Below are 18775 nucleotides of genomic sequence, written 5' to 3' on the forward strand. Positions count from 1 at the left end.
TACTTTGATTTCCATTACGGTTTGCATACTTTTGTCAACCTTCATTGCTGCTTTCCTTGTTATGCAGCACATAGCTGCTGCTTGCACCATCAGCTGGGGTGCTAATACATTGCTCCCAGGAGGTTAGAACACGAATTTGGCCAGGAAACCTGCAATCACTCGACTCTTCGTGAAGGCAACAGTGGGACTTTTGAGGTCTACCAACTAATGCTGGCAAACAGAATGCCCAGCTTAACATCCATCCGAGGGACGGCATACACATCAATCCCTCATCCTGCCTGCGAGATGCCAGGATGAGTTTATAGCTGGGCCAAGATTCAAACTCAGGCATGTGCACACCTTTAGGACTTTAGCTATCCCTGCCACCACTTATCAGATGTTTTATTTTTAAAAGAAAACACAGGGGATAAAACTAAAGACTACAGAACTCCGATAAAAACAACTTGAGGGGTTTGAGTTTTTAACCCCATTGTCCCTCATATCCATGTTATCCCCTACAACTATTAAATCACCTCACTCTGACATGAGCATCAACTTTGTCTCCACTATAAAAATGTGTGCATGAGATGTTTGACGAAAACTTGGAAAAAGTTCAACATAGATGTGTATCATACCTCGAAGGAAACACTTTGCACATGGGAGTATCATGGTGGGAGGAAGGGGTCATTTCAAAGATTTTAAAACCATTTTCAGGTTGGTTTATTTGTATACATAGTCGAGGTTCGTGGAAGAGCTAGTGTTAGTGCACTGAATGACTCGGGGCACAACAGGGCAAAAGGAATAGTTGAGAAAGAAGGGGGAAACACCAAAGGCAGAATTGAAGGTCAAGATCGAGGCAGACTTGGACAACCAATGGCTGTGGAGAGGATGCATGGGATGGAGAAGATGGATACAGAAGAAGAGAAAACTGGAAATTTTGAAGAATGGATTGGGGTGGGGATAACGAGGTTAGAAATGGTCATCGTTTTGGATTGGGGACAATCTGAGGTGGTGATGAACAGCTGCATTGAAGACCTGGAAGGAAGAATTCCATCGAATTGGATGTGGAAGTTGGTTCCACAGGCAGGAAAAGAGAGGAACGAATGAGTGGAGGTGAGCAATGATACTGGATTTAGGTAATTCAGGTGTGCAAAGGAAGGATTTTATACGATGGAGGATGCCCACCGGCTGGCTCTGGAGGCCAACTTTGAAATGTGGTTTGCCCAAAAAAGATCACGACTGTTCGTGAGACCCAGGAGCTTGAATGACTGAACTTCATCAGTTGGAATGCTGAGAAAGTAGATGGGTGGTTTGCCAGATGGACCTTCCGGAGAGAGATGCTGACTGTGAGATTTGTCAGAATTGAAAGGCATATTCCAAGCGTTTAACCAGCTTGTGATTTTGTCAAGGTCTGAAGAGAGGGAAAAGGCAACAGTCTGCCTGCCAGGAGGATGAGGGATGTCATGGCAGAGGGGAGAGTCCTCAGCAAATAGATCAAGAGGATTTTCCAGTCAGAGATCAGTGATGAAGATCAGGAATCAGACAGGGTCCAGAACACTGCCTTGGGGAACTCCAACCTTAACAGGGAGAGGACATGAAAGGATTCTGTTGAGTCACACATTGGCTCAGAGAATAGAGAAAGTCAGTAAGTCATGTGTGGAGTTCACCTTGGATGCCATAGGCAGACAGTTTGGAGAGTGAGGCAGACTTTCAAAAACACGAGATATGTCCAGAGACGGCCCCGATATCATGTCTGACATTAAGGGCCTCCATCCATTGTTGGGCGAGTCGATGCAGCATGTCGAAGGTAGAGTGACCAGGTCTGAAATCAAATTGGTGATCTGAGATGAGGTTGTTATAGAAAAGGAAAGATTTCATATTAACTGCAATGATGGATTCCATGACCTTGCTGATGATTGGAAGTAAACTGATCAGTCTGAACGAAAGGGGATCAGTTTTTGAACCTTTTTATGTCATGAAAAGTTGTAAAGGGTTTTTCAAACAACCTATTGAGATGCGTTCCTCATGTGAAAGGTATTGAAAGGGGGACTTTGTATTTTATAAAAGATAGTCCTGGATAGGCTACGGGGGAGGTGGGTAGATGCACCTTTATCCCAGATCCAATCAGAGATTGCAGACCCTCCCCAGGACTTATTTTGAGTGGTGTATTTTTATTGGTTTTAGGATAAATCCAATACGGCTGCAAACCATGTGACCTATGAAATATGTGTGACCCTTTTGTTCCTCATGGATAGGCGGTCATATGTGTAAAGTTTCGCCTCGATCTGTTCAACCATTTCAGAGATTTTTGAAGGTTTCAAAAAACCAATATGGCTGCCAAATCACGTGACCGATGCCGTCATCTTTTTTTTATGGACCATTTTATCCCTAGATGACTCAAAAATTTTCATGCTGATCAGATGTGGCGTTCTACATATGCAATTACGACATTACAACAAAGGCACCCACGACGTCATAAAAATCACTTATTCCCCATGAGGAATACTTGCCACGTGCTAAGTTTCAATTTTTTCATTGGTGCAGTTTCAGAGATACAGAGGTCCCAAGTTTTTCCAACATGGCTGCCACACCACGTGACCGATGACGTAATTACATTATGTAACAAAAAAAAAAAGTTTGTTTATCTTTTATTAGGTCGTAAGAATGAAGAAAAAGCATATATTTTATGTCGCTAATCGTTATTAAGGAAATGACACCGATTTTTTGAAAAATAACAAAAAATTGTATATTTACATTAGAAAATTGCAGAAAAATGTATTTGACCATTGATGAAACTATACAACAGCGTTGAAACATACAGGGATATGCTAATCAGAAGTAAAACATAGCATACTGTTGATCGTTTTGTGATTTAGAAAATATTTTGAAATTATTTTCAAAAAAATGATTTTTTTCAAGTAGGTTATTCAAGTATGATTTATATGATTCATTCAAGTAGTCATTTGATATATGTTACATTTTGTTTCCGTTCTTTCCCTTCAACTCGTCTTATTATATTTGTTCTTTTATTAAAAGATATTGTCTCATGATGACTTCTGCTCAAGGTTCCTGCAAGCATGATCCTGATAACTTCTGCTATGTCTGCGGAGGCTTTCTGAATGTCAAGTCAGTCAAGTACACCATCATTGAAGGGAACCTCTTCTGTTCGGCTTACAAGGCGTACTTTGGAGTTCAATTAGGGGACCAGGACAAGAGTTGGGCGCCACACGTGGTTTGCGGAAGCTGTTGGTCCACTCTGGAGTCGTGGTACAGAGGGGAGAAACGAAAACTGAAGTTTGGCGTGCCAAGAATCTGGCGGGAACCAACAGATCACTCAAACAACTGCTACTTTTGTATGGTGGTGGTGACGTGTCACCGCAGGGGAAAGAAGACGGATGTGTTCGACTACCCCAATCTGCCATCATCTCTTCGTCCGGTGATGCATTGTGAGGAGATTCCAGTTCCCAACCCTCCTCCGGTGATCACGAAAGATGCTTGCACAAGTTCCAGCAGCGAAACAGAAGATGCCCACGACGATGTCTTTGTTGCAGATGATACCCCGGCTATTCTGCATTTCCCTAACCAAGCGGAGCTCAATGATCTTATCAGGGACCTCGGACTCACCAAATCGAAAGCAGAATTACTGACATCCAGGTTGAAACAGTGGAAGTTGTGGGATGAGAACTGTTGGGTAACAAAACAGAGACAACGTCATGACATATTCTCTCAGTATTTCACACTGGATGAGAAAGTGTGTTATTGTCAGGACATCAACGGCTTGTTTGAAGAAATTGAATTCCTGTATGATCCCAGCAACTGGCGACTGTTCGTGGACAGCTCAACTAGAAGCTTGAAGGCGGTGCTGTTGCACAATGGTAACAAGTACCCAAGCATCCCTATCGCCTACTCTGTTCAGCTAAAGGAAGGCTATGAGAATGTGAAGCACCTGGTGAAGTATGAAGAGCATGATTGGGAAGTGATTGGAGACTTTAAGATGATTGGCTTTTTGACAGGTTTGCAAGGCGGCTTCACAAAACATCCCTGTTTCCTTTGCTACTGGGATAGCCGAGCTACAGCGAGACATTAGGAAACGAAGGACTGGCCATCAAGAACGGGCTTTGTCATTGGCGAGAAGAACGTGAAGTGGCAACCGCTGGTTGAGCAGGAGAAGATCTTGATGCCACCCCTCCACATCAAGCTGGGGCTCATAAAGCAATTTGTGAAGGCACTAGATCATGAGTCCGCTGCCTTCAAGCATTTGGAAGCGGTATTTCCGAAGTTGTCGGAGGCAAAAATAAAGGCAGGAGTGTTCGTTGGACCGCAAATTAAAAAGCTATTGAAGGACCCGGAGTTCTCCGGAAAGTTGTTGGCACCGGAGAAACGTGCCTGGCACAGCTTCGTTGCGGTTGTTCAGGGCTTCTTGGGTAACAACAAGGAAGAAAACTACCGCGAACTGGTCGACAATCTTCTCAAGTCCTACAGGGAGATGGGTTGCAGAATGTCCCTGAAATTGCACACGATGCATTCTCATTTGGATTTTTTTAAATCCAATATGGGAGACTACTCCGAAGAGCATGGTGAGCGCTTCCACCAAGATGTGATGGAATTTGAGAAGCGCTACCAGGGCCAGTATAATGAGCGTATGATGGGCGACTACGTCTGGGGTTTGGTCCGAGAAACCCAGCCTCTTCACCGAAGAAAGAGCAGAAAATCTGTGTTTTCAATAAACAGTCTTATCGAAGATGTAGTATGCTATATTTTACTTCTGATTAGCATATCCCTGTATGTTTCAACGCTGTTGTATAGTTTAATTTATGTTCAAAGACATTTTTCTGCAATTTTCTAATGTAAATATACAATTTTTTGTTATTTTTCAAAAAATATGTCATTTCCTTAGTAACGATTTGCGACATGAAAGATATGAATTTCCTTCATTCTTACGGCCTAATAAAAGACAAACAACCAAAAAATTCACTAAAACAAAATCTTTGTTACATTGTGTTATCATTAAAACATTCTACATGAGTAGAGTCGTCGCACCAATGTTGAAAATTGTCTCAATCTGACAAGCGGTTGCGGAGAAAAACACGAAAGTTCTGTGCGGAGAAACAAACAAACAGATAGACCCAAATGTAATACCGTCTCCTTCTCTGAGGAGACAAAACAACCACTTTGAAAAAAAACTCCTTTAATGCAAGAAAAAGATCATGGTAAGTATGGCAATCACTTTTAAATTCAAACAACAAATAAATGTTTTTGCAATGGACAATGCACACAATGCCTTGTCCTGCAGGTGAAACACCAAAGTGTGAGTTTTTAGCTGGGCCAGGATTCAGACCCGTGTTACAGCACCGTGCACATCCCTCTCGGGCCTGGGCTCTCTTGCTCGCCTACCATCTTTGTCACATCTTAAGACAGACATTTCCCACCTTTTCATTCAGGTTACTCTTGCTTCATTCAGAATCGACTCATTATATGCTTCCATTCATCAGCACATGGTTTTCCTCAACATGGGTTTCACTGACACGCATAAGCTTCCACAATTCGATGATAATGCAAGAAAAAAAAAGGTTTTTTGAGAAATAATTGTGAAACGCACAAGATAAAATGGGAGTGGAGGGATGGAGGGGGGAAAAATTATGTTACCTCAGCAACGGAGGGTAAAGGACCTGGTCAATGGGAAGACGTGTAGAAATAAAACTCGTCAACCACACGACTATTTACCCAGACACTGATGGCCGGCAGGATCTGAAGTTAAAAGTCTCCTCCCCCCATTTTCTTTGGCGGAATGCATGCAGTTCGGGCATCAAGACCATTCGGCACCCTGGAGAGAAAAGTGTCAAATCTCGGTGAACAGATCAAGGTCTGCAATGGAGAGTAAAATAGTAAATCTACGAAAATACAAAATTAATCAGCACAATTCCATCCCCACCCAATAATAAAAAATAGCAACGCAAAGCGGGCGTAACCCCTCAGCCCCTTGAGGCAAACCAATTTCAAGATGGTGGCCATATTGAAAATCGCAGCACGCCCATTTTCGAAAGGAACCTTCCTCGACTCAACCCCAACACACCCTGCAAAAATGGATTTAATCGGACAAGGCGTTCTCGAAATTGATGGAAACCAATTTCAAGATGGCTGCCGTGGCGGCCACAGTGAAAATTGCAGCATGCCCATTTTGGAAAGGAACCTTCCTCTACTCGACCCCATTATACCTCGCCAGAATAAAATCAATGTGTGAAGCCGTTCTCAAGTTATTGTCTGGAAACCAAATTCAAGATGGCTGCTCTAGCCACCATATTGCATATCGGATTGCGCTGAATATCGAAAGGACCCTTCCTCTAAACACCCCCATTATATCACACAAAAATGAAATCAATAAGTCAAGCCGTTCTCAATTTATTGTCCGGAAACCAAATTCAAGATGGCTGCCCTAGCCGCCATATTGGATATCGGATTGTGCTGTATATCGAAAGGAACCTTCCTCTAACCACCCCCATTATACCCCCATGAAAATAAAACAAATCTGTCAAGCCGTTCTCAAGATATTGTCCGGAAACCAAATTCAAGATGGCTGCCCTCGCCGCCATATTGGATATCGCATCACACTGAATATCGAAAGGAACCTTCCTTTACCCAGCCCCAACACACCCTGCAAAAATGGATTTAATCGGACAAGGCGTTCTCCTCAAAATCGACGGAAACCAATTTCAAGATGGCTGCCATGGAGGCCACATTGAAAATCGCAGCGCGCCCATTTTCGAAAGGAACCTTCCTCTACTCAACCCCAACATACCCTGCAAAAACGGATTTAATCGGACAAGGCATTCTCCTCGAAATTGACGGAAACCAAAAGTTGACAGACAGACGGACGGATGCCCGGACAACGCCTATGAGGACAATACCCCTTAACCAATTCGGGCTGACGGGTAAAAACTGTATATCAATTAAATTTTACAATGCATTCTCTCAATGGTTATGGCACAAACGTGAACATACAGACCATTCAACCTCGAGCCAAATCATTGCACGAAACATCTTTGGAATCATGTGGGATAAAGATGGTCGGCGTCCCCCCATCGTACAACCTGTCATGTACCACATTGTTACAAATTAATAAATTAAAATAAATATAATAGTGAATGTTCCCTATGGTCAAAGGGTAAACACCAAAGACGCCATTGACCAATAGGTACAGGGGTGGAGCTCAGGAGTGATGTTACAGGGGTACACAAGTATTTGTGAAGTCTGCCAATGATATGATTGCTACGGCATGTTGTACAAAACCCAAAGATGATGTTCTACACCAACAACTTTCACCCAGAGTGAAACTTACCGAGTCTTTACGCTCCGATTCTTGCCAAAGTTTGCAGCAATTTGAGCACTGTGGGTTGGAAGGGACAAGGAGTGGTGGTTGGCATGAATGAAGCAATAAAACAATATCAGATGAACATTTTCAACATGTATGACCAATCTGCTTTACTCCTCCAATACATCTCGCCACTGCCTTCTCACCACCATGAGCCATGCTAAATGGTTTGTGTTCAATAAAGCTCAGCAATAACATTTGATCTTGGCACGATTCCAGGAATGGAAAACTTTGGGGAATTCACCCATGAACTTATATAATGGAAGGAAAAACCTCGATTTATTTGCATCCTGCAATTCCGATTGCTAACCTGATGCTGTTGTTTACTCAACAGGTCAACTCTTCTTTTTCTGAGCCCATTAAGTGCAAAATGGTTCATCATTAAACTATGTAGATATTAACAGGGTGCTCAAGCATGGTGGTAAAGCACTGGAAAGACCTTTAAAATAATAATAATAATAATAATAACTTGTAATTAGCATCCAGAACCACCCTTGACCATGTTGTGGAATGTCGGCCGAAGCCCTATTTTCTTTTCCGTTCTCACTTTCTCACCTTTGTTCGATTTTAAATTGGTGTTCTCCACAATCGCTTGAGCGATCGACCCAAAATTTTCAACTTAGGAGTTGCTACCCATAGAGATTTTTTTTAAACAGCTTCATGATTATTGGATGGAAAATGCAGATGGCATTCCAAAAAAAGTCTGTTTTCCGTCAGCATGGGTTCCGTGTATCAGGAACAAACGAATAATGAAAAAAAAAAAAAATCGAAACAAAACTTACAGTTTTTTGCCCCTTCCCATTGAGAAACTCTTCTCATCTTCATCTCTTTTTCGGGCTTCATTCCAGACTATTGGCAAACTGTTAGGCAGGCGAGGAACAGAGCTGCAAGAAACACGTACGTACCATCACAAAACTACACTCCGCACAAACGACCATGGTTCTTTTAGCAGCAAAGCAACAAGTAACCAATAAAATGCCACTTCTTCCTGGACAAGGCCCAAAGCATTGATCTTTAAATGGGCCCCGACAGGAACTTGCGATCTCCCTGTGCAGGCCATTGGTAAATCCAGTGGTGCATGTGCGTGTGTATGTAATGTCAGTATGTGTCTCCTCTCCACTCCAAAACTATGAAACCTAATGGCCTGAACTTTTGAATGCATACTAGGGGAACTCCAAGGAAGTGCATGAATCATAACTGGGTGTTTGGGATAATTTAAACATCTCTTTTGAATATAATTAATGGCTTTATTTAATTATCCATTATCAAGGCATCATCCTTGGTCAATCCCTTAATCAGCCCTCTGTCAGCTCGTTGGGGTCTTAATTCGCCATTTTTTTGACCTACTCAGCAATGCCTTGACTTGGAACAGGCCGCAACGGTTTCTCAACGATAAAGTACTCAATTTTTTTTTCACTTTCCTCACTCCTGTTATCGAATGTCTCATCTTCATACCGACAAATCGCTCGATACATCGTAATACTTATAAATGCTCGGAGTCGCTCGTGTTCATGGCTTTATTTCCGGAAATGGCATAAGCACTAGAATCTCTTAACCAAAGCCAAATTTCAAAATTTAAAATGCCAAATTGACCTTAGCAGCAGTTCCAACTGCTAAAAAATAAGTAAATTTGTCCAATATGACGGATCGGCAATAGTTTATCACTTGCCAGGCTTGCCCTTCCTTATCAACCATTTTGTTGGAGTGCTTGCTTGGGTGCTTAAGCCACTTGGTGAGCGCTCTACAAGCTGTTTGGATATCAGTTTGCAGGCCATGGCAAAAGTACCCACACTGTCACTCTGCTCTGTCCCTCTGCAAAACACATTCAAAAATACATCAAATCGACGTACAAAGTTCAGGCCCCACCTGCCTCTGTTATGCCCCACAGTACCAAGCCTGCAGTTTCTTATCAATGGATAGATGGAGGGAAGGAATGGATGGATGGATGGAAGGACCAAACCGATTCTTGTAAGCCATGGCAAGACAGCAGATGGCGGTGTAAAGGACTTTTTTTTTTTTTTTTTTAATCACAACTGTCGTTTATGAAAATAAAATAACAAACTGACATTCAAGACAATTTTAAGTGATAACTAGATGACCCGTGAACCCGTTGGGTTCCCGATGTTACAGTGGTTGATGAAAAAACATCATTTCAAGAAGAAAAAAAAAAGATAGCTCCAGCGAACTATACCACTAAGGTTGTTTGCATTGATCAAATAATCCAGAAGAGGAGTACTTGACTGAATCTGGAATTGATTTATTCATAATTTTTTTGTTGCCCGATTTGAACGAAACTTGATACTGCACACCGCAGAAGAATGGTGAGTAAGGTGGCCCTAAAATTTTTGCGCTATCATGTACTGTTCTGGCTGTATTTCGGTGACATACATGCATACATACAAGATGAGGGTTTTAGTAATATACGAGACAACCCATGAACCTGTTGGGTTCCTGTTGTGACAGTGGTTGATAAAAAAATCATTTCAAAAAAGAAAAAAAAAAGATAGCTCCAGCAAATTATACTGCTGAGGTTGTTTGCATTGATCAAATTATCCCGAAGAGTACTTGACTGAATCGGGAAATGATTTTTTTAATAATTTTTTTTTCGTTTCCCAATTTGAACGATACTTGATACTGCAAACCGCAGGAGAATGGTGAGTAAGATGGCCCTAAAAATTTTGCGCTATCGTGTACCGTTTTGGCTGTATTTTGGGAACATACATACATACATACATACATATATACAAGCCGGTAGGCAACATGAGTGGTCGCTAAACTAAGGCGAATTTGAAATATGTAGATAAGAGAACACATCAGATGGCATTTTTGCCGTTCGTTGTTCCATATAGGAACATGACGAGCAACTGTCCATTCATCATTTGTGTTCGATTCCCTAACCCTACGTTAGGGAATCCCAACGCGAACGTTGGGGTGAAAGCATATAGTAATATAACTGCATACGAGTCATACAGTTTTTGATGGATCGGGCTGAAATTTTTTGACAAAGAGGTTGATTATAGTGCGCATAAAAGCGCGGAAGCTGATTTTTGAAAAAAAAAAAATTTCGGATTTTTTCAAAAATTTCAAAGTCCCGTTGCGAGGCAACGGTGGCATCCATATAGTACAGGAGCAAGGACCTGAAAAAAATGAAATCGTTCAGGTTTGACTTGACAGAGTGGTAGAATAGACCCTATAGAACACCTCCAGGTAGTATGTCGTTTCAAATTGTGGTATCATTAAAATTCTACAGGCCATTATACATACCAAGGGTACTTACCAAGAGGGTCACTGTGGGCTCGCAAAATTTAGGGGAGGGGTAACGTAAACGTGAATATCTTTGTCGAGACTCAACCAATTTTCAATATTGAGGTATCATTGGCTTCGTATTATAATTCTCATTCAGAATATGTACAGAAATGTCGATATTCATTCAACTGTACAACCAGATGGTACAGATGACAAAGTCCGCTGGTGCTGCAAACTTCGGTGAAATGGCATTCAAGTATTACAGCCTGGTTACTGCCCCTCTACGTCGGAATGGTTGTCAGCGGGTTGATGTTGTCTTCGACCGGTACTCCAGCCTCTCAATCAAAGCTGGGGAGCGAGAGAAACGAGGAACATCTGCAGTCTTAGAGGTGACAATCCAAGGGCCAGCCACTCCTATTCCAAAGCAGTGGATCAAATACATTGGAAATGTAGAAAACAAAGTCAACTTGTGTGCCTTCTTGGCAGACACATGGTGCCACATGGGGGTAGACACTCTGCTTGATGGTCAACACCTAGTCATCGGTGGTGGTTTCGAGAACCCGCAGAAGTCTGTGCTCGTCATCAGAGGGCACTGCGAATAACTGGTTCCCCTCAAGTCAGATCATGAAGAGGCAGACACACAAATATTGCTACATGCAAAACATGCCTCTCATTATCACAACAGGATTGTGATTCAATCACCTGACACAGATGTGGCTGTCCTCTGCACCACACACAACAGAAAACTCCAGTGCAGGGAGCTGTGGTTTCGGACTGGAATCAAGGATAAAGCTAGGTATATTCCTATCCACAGCTTGGCACACAAACTTGGACCTAAGCTGTGTAATGCTTTACTCGGCTTCCACGCACTCACTGGGTGCGATTCAAACAGTGCACTCTCAGGACTCGGCAGGAAAAAGGGTTTCAATGTCTTACTTGACAGTAAAGAGCATCAGACCAGTCTGGGACAGCTTGGAGAAGAACCCGAGCTCAGCAACAGCACTTCAGAAGCATGCGAAGCCTTCATATGTGCAATGTACTCAACAACCAAGGGGGCTGGGAGTAAAGTGAACAATGTGAGATACTGGCAGTTCTGTCAAAAGGGACAAAGAAATGAAAATCTCCCCCCTACATTCGACAGCTTACAGCAACATATGAAGCGAGGAAATTACCAGGCCTATGTATGGAAGAGAGCATTGGAGCCTACACAGAGCCTTCCACCAGCAGCTGGACATGGCTGGAAAATTCAGGATGGTGCCCTGCAGCCTGTGCTCATGACCAAAGATCCAGCACCACGGGGTCTTCCGGAGCTGACTGTCTGTCACTGCAAGAAGTCTCTATGTCACAGAGCCGACTGCAAATGCAGAACCAACCACATGCCATGCACAGAAGCATGTGCATGTATGGCCGAAGATACTTGTGAAAATCCAAGAACAATTTTTGAATCCAGTGGTGAAGAAGACGCTGATTAAAAGTTACAACAGATGACATCTTCATGCTTCCATAGAGAATGTGATTCCTTGTTGCCAGACACAAATATTACAAACCGCTCTGACGAATGTGCTTCCGTGCAACCATGCACAACTATTATGATTCGCTCTCACTCATGTGCTTCTGTGTTGTCATGCACAGCTCCCAGTGTCGACCATGATAACTAATATCATCCACTATGATGAATGAGTAGCTTCCGTGCCGCCAGAGACAAGTATTATACTCGGCTTTCACTAATGTACTTCCGTGTTGCCAAGGACAACTATTATGCTCGGCTCTGATGTATGTGCTTGCGTGTTGCTATACACTAGTAAAAGTCGAACGCTAAAAATAACAGTTGCAGTTTTATTTATGCACGCCTCTGTATGTATATGAATTTCTGCAGAACAATACTTTAAGCGTTTGATTTCCAAAATGTTTACATACCAGTAGTAATTGAGAAACACCGTTCACCTTCATATGAGAACACAATTAAAAATGTCAGAAAGTTTGAATTAGTGTGATATTTTAGCTTTGGTGATGCCATGGCAAAGGCCATTTTCAAATAACTGTACATACTCTGATAGAGAATTACCGGGCGTAGTGGCGTACGCCTGTAATCTGGCTACTCGGAGGCTTTGGTTGGAGGATCGCTTGAGGACGGGTGCTCTGCGCTGGGCCACGCTATGAGAGGGTGTAGAGTAGCCCGGAATCATGGCGAAACAATGATTATTCCCTGTGTCGTAAGAGGCGACCAGGGTTGCGTCAGGAAGGGCATCCGGCGTAAAACCTATGCCAAATCAGTATGCGGATCATAACAGATGATCCGCTGTGGCGACCCCTAACAGGAGCAGCCGAAAGACGAACAAAAACAACAACTCTGATAGAGAATTATTATATAATAGGAAGCCAATGATAACTCAAGATTGAAAATTGGTTGAGTCCAGACAAAGATAATCACGTTTACGTTTCCCCTCCCCCTAAATTTTGCTCGCCCACAGTGACCCTCTTGGTAAGTACCGTTGGTATGTATAATGGCCTGTAGAATTTTAATGATACCACAATTTGAAACCACATACTACCTGGAGGTGTTCTATAGGGTCTATTCTACCACCCTGTCAAGTCAAACCTTTTCTGTAGGGGGTGTTGAACGAATTTCCTTATTTGGCCTCATATGAGAAATGGCTGCTGGACTAATAGCAACGGTGCTCAAAAGTATACAACTAGATCCTGGTATGAACCTAACAGTCAAGTTTCATCAAAATTGGTTGACTCCTCTGGCCTCCAGAGCTGTCCATTACATACAAACAAACAGACAGACAGACATACAGACAGACGGAAAACCTGAGAATAAGGGTAGTCTAGCGACCACCCAACAAGATGAGAGTTTCAGTAATATATCGAAGATAGATGTAAATTAAGTGCATAAATAAATGTGTGTTCCGTTGTCTTAGTTAAAGCTGACAAAAGTTTAAAATGTAACCTTGACCTCAGAGCGGTCATGCTGAGCATCGCCCGCGACGCACCCCCGGTGGAGTACTTTAGAGGTAATTAGGGGAGAGCTGTTTCCAAAACCCAAGCTCATTGCAGATGCTGCAGGGAATGTAATGGCAGACGAAGTAACAGCAGGTGGGAACTCATTCATTCCTGACACCTCATGCTCACTCTGTGAGATGTGTTCATGAACAGCTGTGGAACTTACTCAGTATCCACTTTCCATCCATTCCTTCCCTCCATTTCTTAGTTTGTCTTCACTCCCCCACCCCTCCTCCCTCTCTCACCCCTCTTCCAACTTTTATGAAGTGATAAACAATGGGTGGTTGTGATAATTTCCCACAGGTGGTTGTGTTGTCGTTTGGAGGTGGTTATGTTGTGTTGTGGTGTTTTTTAGATCGCCTCTTCGAAGAACAGAGAGCTATAGCGATACCCCCGGCATGAGCGTGAAAATGTTAAAGTTTTTGGTGCAAGTTATTTCCATTCTAATGTTTTTATCTACCACACTATTTTTTACTGATTACAATATACAAATACATATATTGCTTTAAAATTATTTGGATCAGACTTCACTGCAATGCTTTATCAAAAAATATTATTAGACTAGTCTTTTAAAAACGATAAATGTATAAACAGGCGAGAATTGGGTGGCTTTGACACCAACTCTGGTTTTGTTGCGTTTTGAGCCCGCAGTGTCGGGGAGTGTGCGGGTTGTGCAGATGGCCACTTTTTTGGGGAGAGAAAGGAGGGTGAGTGCAGAGGCACTCACCCTCCTTTCTCTCCCTCCTCACTCTCCCTTCTTTCTCTCTCTGTCCCCGTCAGTGAAAGGACGGGTGGTATTTGCTGGTATATACTGCATTACATAGTAGCAGACATAGATAAGTTATGAGATGAATTTGAAAGGATGATAGGGCCATCGAACACAACAATAATCCTGTGAAGAACTGAAGAAATGGAGAAAAATAGCCAAGGCCATGACAGATGTGCTTTAAGCACTACCCACCGGAATGTGATGATGTCATACATAAAAATCAACTTTCAACTAGCTCAAACAGAATAAAGTTAGAAGCAAATACAGATTCTGCAAACGGAACAGGAAGACTGAATTATACCTCCGCCGTTTGGTGACGATGAGCAGAGAGGGAGAGACAAGATAGCAATCATGTGAGATGAACAGTTTCAAGATTCAAACTCAGGCATGTGCATCCATTGCACCTTTTCGGGCTTAGGTTATCCAGACAGCACTCATCAGAAATTTTATTTTTCAAAGAAAACCCAGGGGATAAAACTCAAGACTGCACAAAACTCCCATAAATACAACTTGAGAGGCTAGGGTTTTTATCCCCATATGCCCATGTGTTCTCCCCTACAACTATTAAATCACCTCACTCTTACATGAGCCTAAACTTTGCCTCTACTATAAAAGTTTGTGTGTGAGAAGTTTGACGGAAACAGGAAACGGTTCAACATCGAGGTGTGTCAAACCTCAAAGGAAACGTCTTTGACGGCGAGGGGGGGGGAGGGGGGGTCATTTTAAAAGGTTTTAAACCATTTTCAGGTTGTTTTTTGGATTCATAGTTAATTCATGGCAGTTTTCTCCCACACATCTCCCTTCCTCATACCTTCTCATTTCATCGTTTGCACAACCATAAAAGACATTACTTCCAGGAATTTTCCAGGAGAAAAAAGTGATTTTCCAGGACTTTTAATATAAATGTTTTAACAAGTGACATTGGAATAAACCATGAGAATAAGAATGAAACCTTGTTTATTTTTGTTATTCCACTGAATCTTTCACCTCGACCAAGCTTATACAAAACCTCTACTTTGTGTGTCAAAAACATCACTTTCCTCAACTGTTTGCACTTGGTTCAACACCAGCAACGGTTTCCCTCTTGGGAGCTATGGTTAGACATCACCAAGGGCAAAAACAACCAAAAACAAAGGAATTGATTACGATTCCACAGAAAGCAGTGTTGACGCAGAGATAGGTACAGCACAGTACTTTACAAGCTGTATGTCACAATTACCACCTGCACCGCAGCAGCCCCACTGATTTACAATTATATGTATAAAGTCGAAATCGCATCGTGGTAACGTCATCAAATATTTTTCGTGTGAATGGATAAGCACCAGAGGCCATTGGCACATAATTAGGGGCAGATAGAAGACAAGAACATTTGAGGGGAATAACTCAGGAATAATTAATTTAGCAGCTAAATTAGCACAACGTGATCAATCTGCATCAGAGTGGCGACCCGTCCAGGATTGTGCCCAATAGCCCAGGAGACTGCTTAGGTAGCACCAACGCTCTACATCGAGTATGGTCCCAATGGAAGGATGGATGTGATCAATCTATTGATGGGGATTAGAATTAACTCTGCTGTTGGTCCAGACTGAGAAATGATTTCAGCTGGTTTTAATGGTAAAGCCCTGGGGGAGGTTAAAATTGGTGACAATCTCTTTGGTTCTCTTCGAGAGACTGGCAATTCCGACCAGGGCATGGCAGCTTATTTATATTTGCGCAATTTTCTAGGAGTTTCAAGGACTTGGACAAGTGTTCCAGGAATTTCCAACACTAGAAAATGCTTTTCCATTTTCCAGGAAATTTCAAGGACTGCGAATCCTACCTTCATTCAGTTTTCTCAGTTTCTCCTCACCCCTATATAAGCAATATGTAGTCACCAAATGACTGAAGCGAGAATGCAATTTAAATGCACAGTTCCAAAAGATACCCAAAAAATTTGAAGCGAGAATGCAATTTAAATGCACAGTTCCAAAAGATACCCAAAAACTAGAGTTGATCAATCTTCGATAACTGCACCGAAAACATAAAATTTTCCCAACACTTTATTCAGACGTGCCACGAGGGATATAAAGAAGAAAAAGGAAGCAATTAAATTCCAATAATCATGCAAAAACTGAATGAAAAAATATATTAATTTTATGTATGAACATTAACATACGTGGGTCAAACTGCAGAACATTTGAAAAAAGGAAAGTAAAGAGTAAAACGACTCCTCATTGTGGGGGTCCGGGGGCATGCCCCCAGAAAATTTTGATAAATTGATGTCAAAATATGCATTTTGGGGATGATACTGTCAAAATTGTTACAAGCTCAAATGAACTAAGATCCTCATCCTCTTAATGATGACGTCATAAAAACGAATATGACGTCATTGTGATGTATCAGGTTTGCGATAAATTATGTGCTAATGCCCGGCTTGATTCCCGCAAACAAAATTCAAACAGCTTGCCTAGTTTCGGAGATAACGGTGGAGGCGATTTCCATTAGCGGCGATATTATGACGTCAACTTTTTTCTAGGAAGAATTTCCAAAATCGGAGATGGTTACTGCCTGCACGTGGGCTTTCTGCATATACGAGGTGTGGTCAAAAAGTATCCAACCATAATTTTTCGTATGTAAACAAATGAAGCTAGGGAGGCGTGGTTTGATGCACGTATGTGGGTGATCCTAATCCGTATGCGTGAATATTTTCCCGCCTGCAGAAGCTGTCAGTCGCCGACAGATCGCCGATGAATGAGGAAGTGTAAGTGAACGCCGTCGGATTTTCGTTTTTGACAAAATGACGGATCACTGTGGTCTCATCGCCAGTGATCACTGTGTTGAAGAAGTTGGGATCGCTGTTCACTGTCTCCAGCATGTCCTGTGCGATCTCCAAACAGAGTTGCTTCTGTTCGATCGTTAGCAGCTTTGGCACGAACTTCGCTGAGATTCTACTTAAGCCCAAATCCTCAGTCACAGTGGAATGAACGGATCCAATGCTGACACCCGCCTCGTCTGCAAGTTCTCTGATCGTGACTCGACGATCCTGCATCAGCAGGGTCCTCACTTGGTCAATGACTATCTAATTTTGGGATGTTGAGGGCCTACCAGAACGTGCTTCACTTTCCACTGATGTGCGACCATCTTTGCAGCGGTTGTACCAGTCTTTTATCTGTGTGGTGCCCATTGCTTCGTTCCCGAAGGCCTGTTGAATCTTGCGGATCATTTCCACTTGGGAATCGCCAAGCTTTACACAAAATTGATACAGTAGCGTTGTTCAAGTTTTTCCGTCATTGTCAAAAACGAAAATCCGACGGCGCTCACTTGCACTTCCTCACTCATCGGCGGTCTGTCGGCGACTGACAGCTTCTGCAGGCGGGAAAATATTCACGTATACGGATTAGGATCGCCTACATACGTGCACCAAACCATGCCTCCCTAGCTTCATTTGTTTACGCACGAAAAATTAATGTTGGATACTTTTTGAACACACCTCGTACATGGCAAGTTTCACAAAGATCCGATGAAAACTCTGGGTTGTGAAACAAAAAATGTCAAAAAATAGGAATGACATCATCTCTGCTCATGCCCTGTTCGATTCCCACAAACAGAATTCAAAAAAACTTACCAAGTTTAGGAGATAATTTTTTTAGGCGATTTCCATTAGCGGAGATATTTTGACATCATAACTTTTTTTTTCTAGGAGGAATTTAGAAAATCGGAGATGGTTACTGTCTGCGCAGGGTATTTTTACATATATATGTCAAGTTTCAGGAAGTTTCGATGAAAAAGGTTGTGAAACAAACTAGTTTCGGAGATAATGGTATAGGCGATTTCTATTCGTGGTGATATTATGACGTTAACTTTTTTTTCGAGGAAGAATTTCCAAAATCGGAGATGGTTACTGCCTGCACGTGGGCTTTCTGCATATGAGCCCCTAAGAACCATACCGGGCCATCCCATCTTGGTGTACTTTTGAGAAAAAGGGACTCAAAGTTCTCAGTCTCCTGTGTCACAATGAGCTAATGACAATAAAAAATACCTAAGGATAAAATACTCAGCATCTGTCAGATGTCTGGCCGCAGTGTTTACATGGAATCATGGGGAAAATGTGGGATGGCCCATTCATACTCTGGCAATGCAGATGCATATTAACAGAGGCAGAGAGGTTTTTTGCTTATATCCTTATCATAATATATTCTGATGGGTTGGCCATTTTGGCCCTGAAAGGTATCAGTTTTGTGCACCTGAAGACGTTCATAACTCAATTTCACAAAAAAGGTGGGATGGCCCGGTATGGTTCTTAGGGGCTCATATACATGGCAGGTTTCACGAAGATCCGATGAAAACTCTGGGTTGTGAAACAAAAAATGTCAAAAAATAGGAATGACGTCATAAAAATTGATATGAAGTCATAGTGATGCATCATA

The 18775-nt window shown here is 42.3% G+C and overlaps 1 protein-coding gene across 1 annotated transcript in view; it reads right to left on the reverse strand.

Moving 5' to 3' along the window:
• Positions 1-5150: 5150 nt before the first annotated feature.
• The window catches only part of LOC147027040 (gametocyte-specific factor 1-like), a 56571-nt gene continuing 42946 nt past the window's right edge, over positions 5151-18775 (reverse strand). Inside the window, exons 6-8 of the mRNA XM_085883136.1 lie at positions 8131-8232; positions 7316-7363; positions 5151-5803 (exon numbers count right to left, since the gene is read on the reverse strand). Coding sequence (XP_085739262.1) covers positions 5734-5803; positions 7316-7363; positions 8131-8232 — 220 coding nt within the window. The 3' untranslated portion in view covers positions 5151-5733. The remainder of the gene's footprint in view (positions 5804-7315; positions 7364-8130; positions 8233-18775) is intronic.

This window comes from Eptatretus burgeri, chromosome 5, assembly GCF_056783735.1.
Source record: "Eptatretus burgeri isolate ZD-2024b chromosome 5, Ebu_testis_v1, whole genome shotgun sequence".
NCBI classification, from domain to species: domain Eukaryota; kingdom Metazoa; phylum Chordata; class Myxini; order Myxiniformes; family Myxinidae; genus Eptatretus; species Eptatretus burgeri.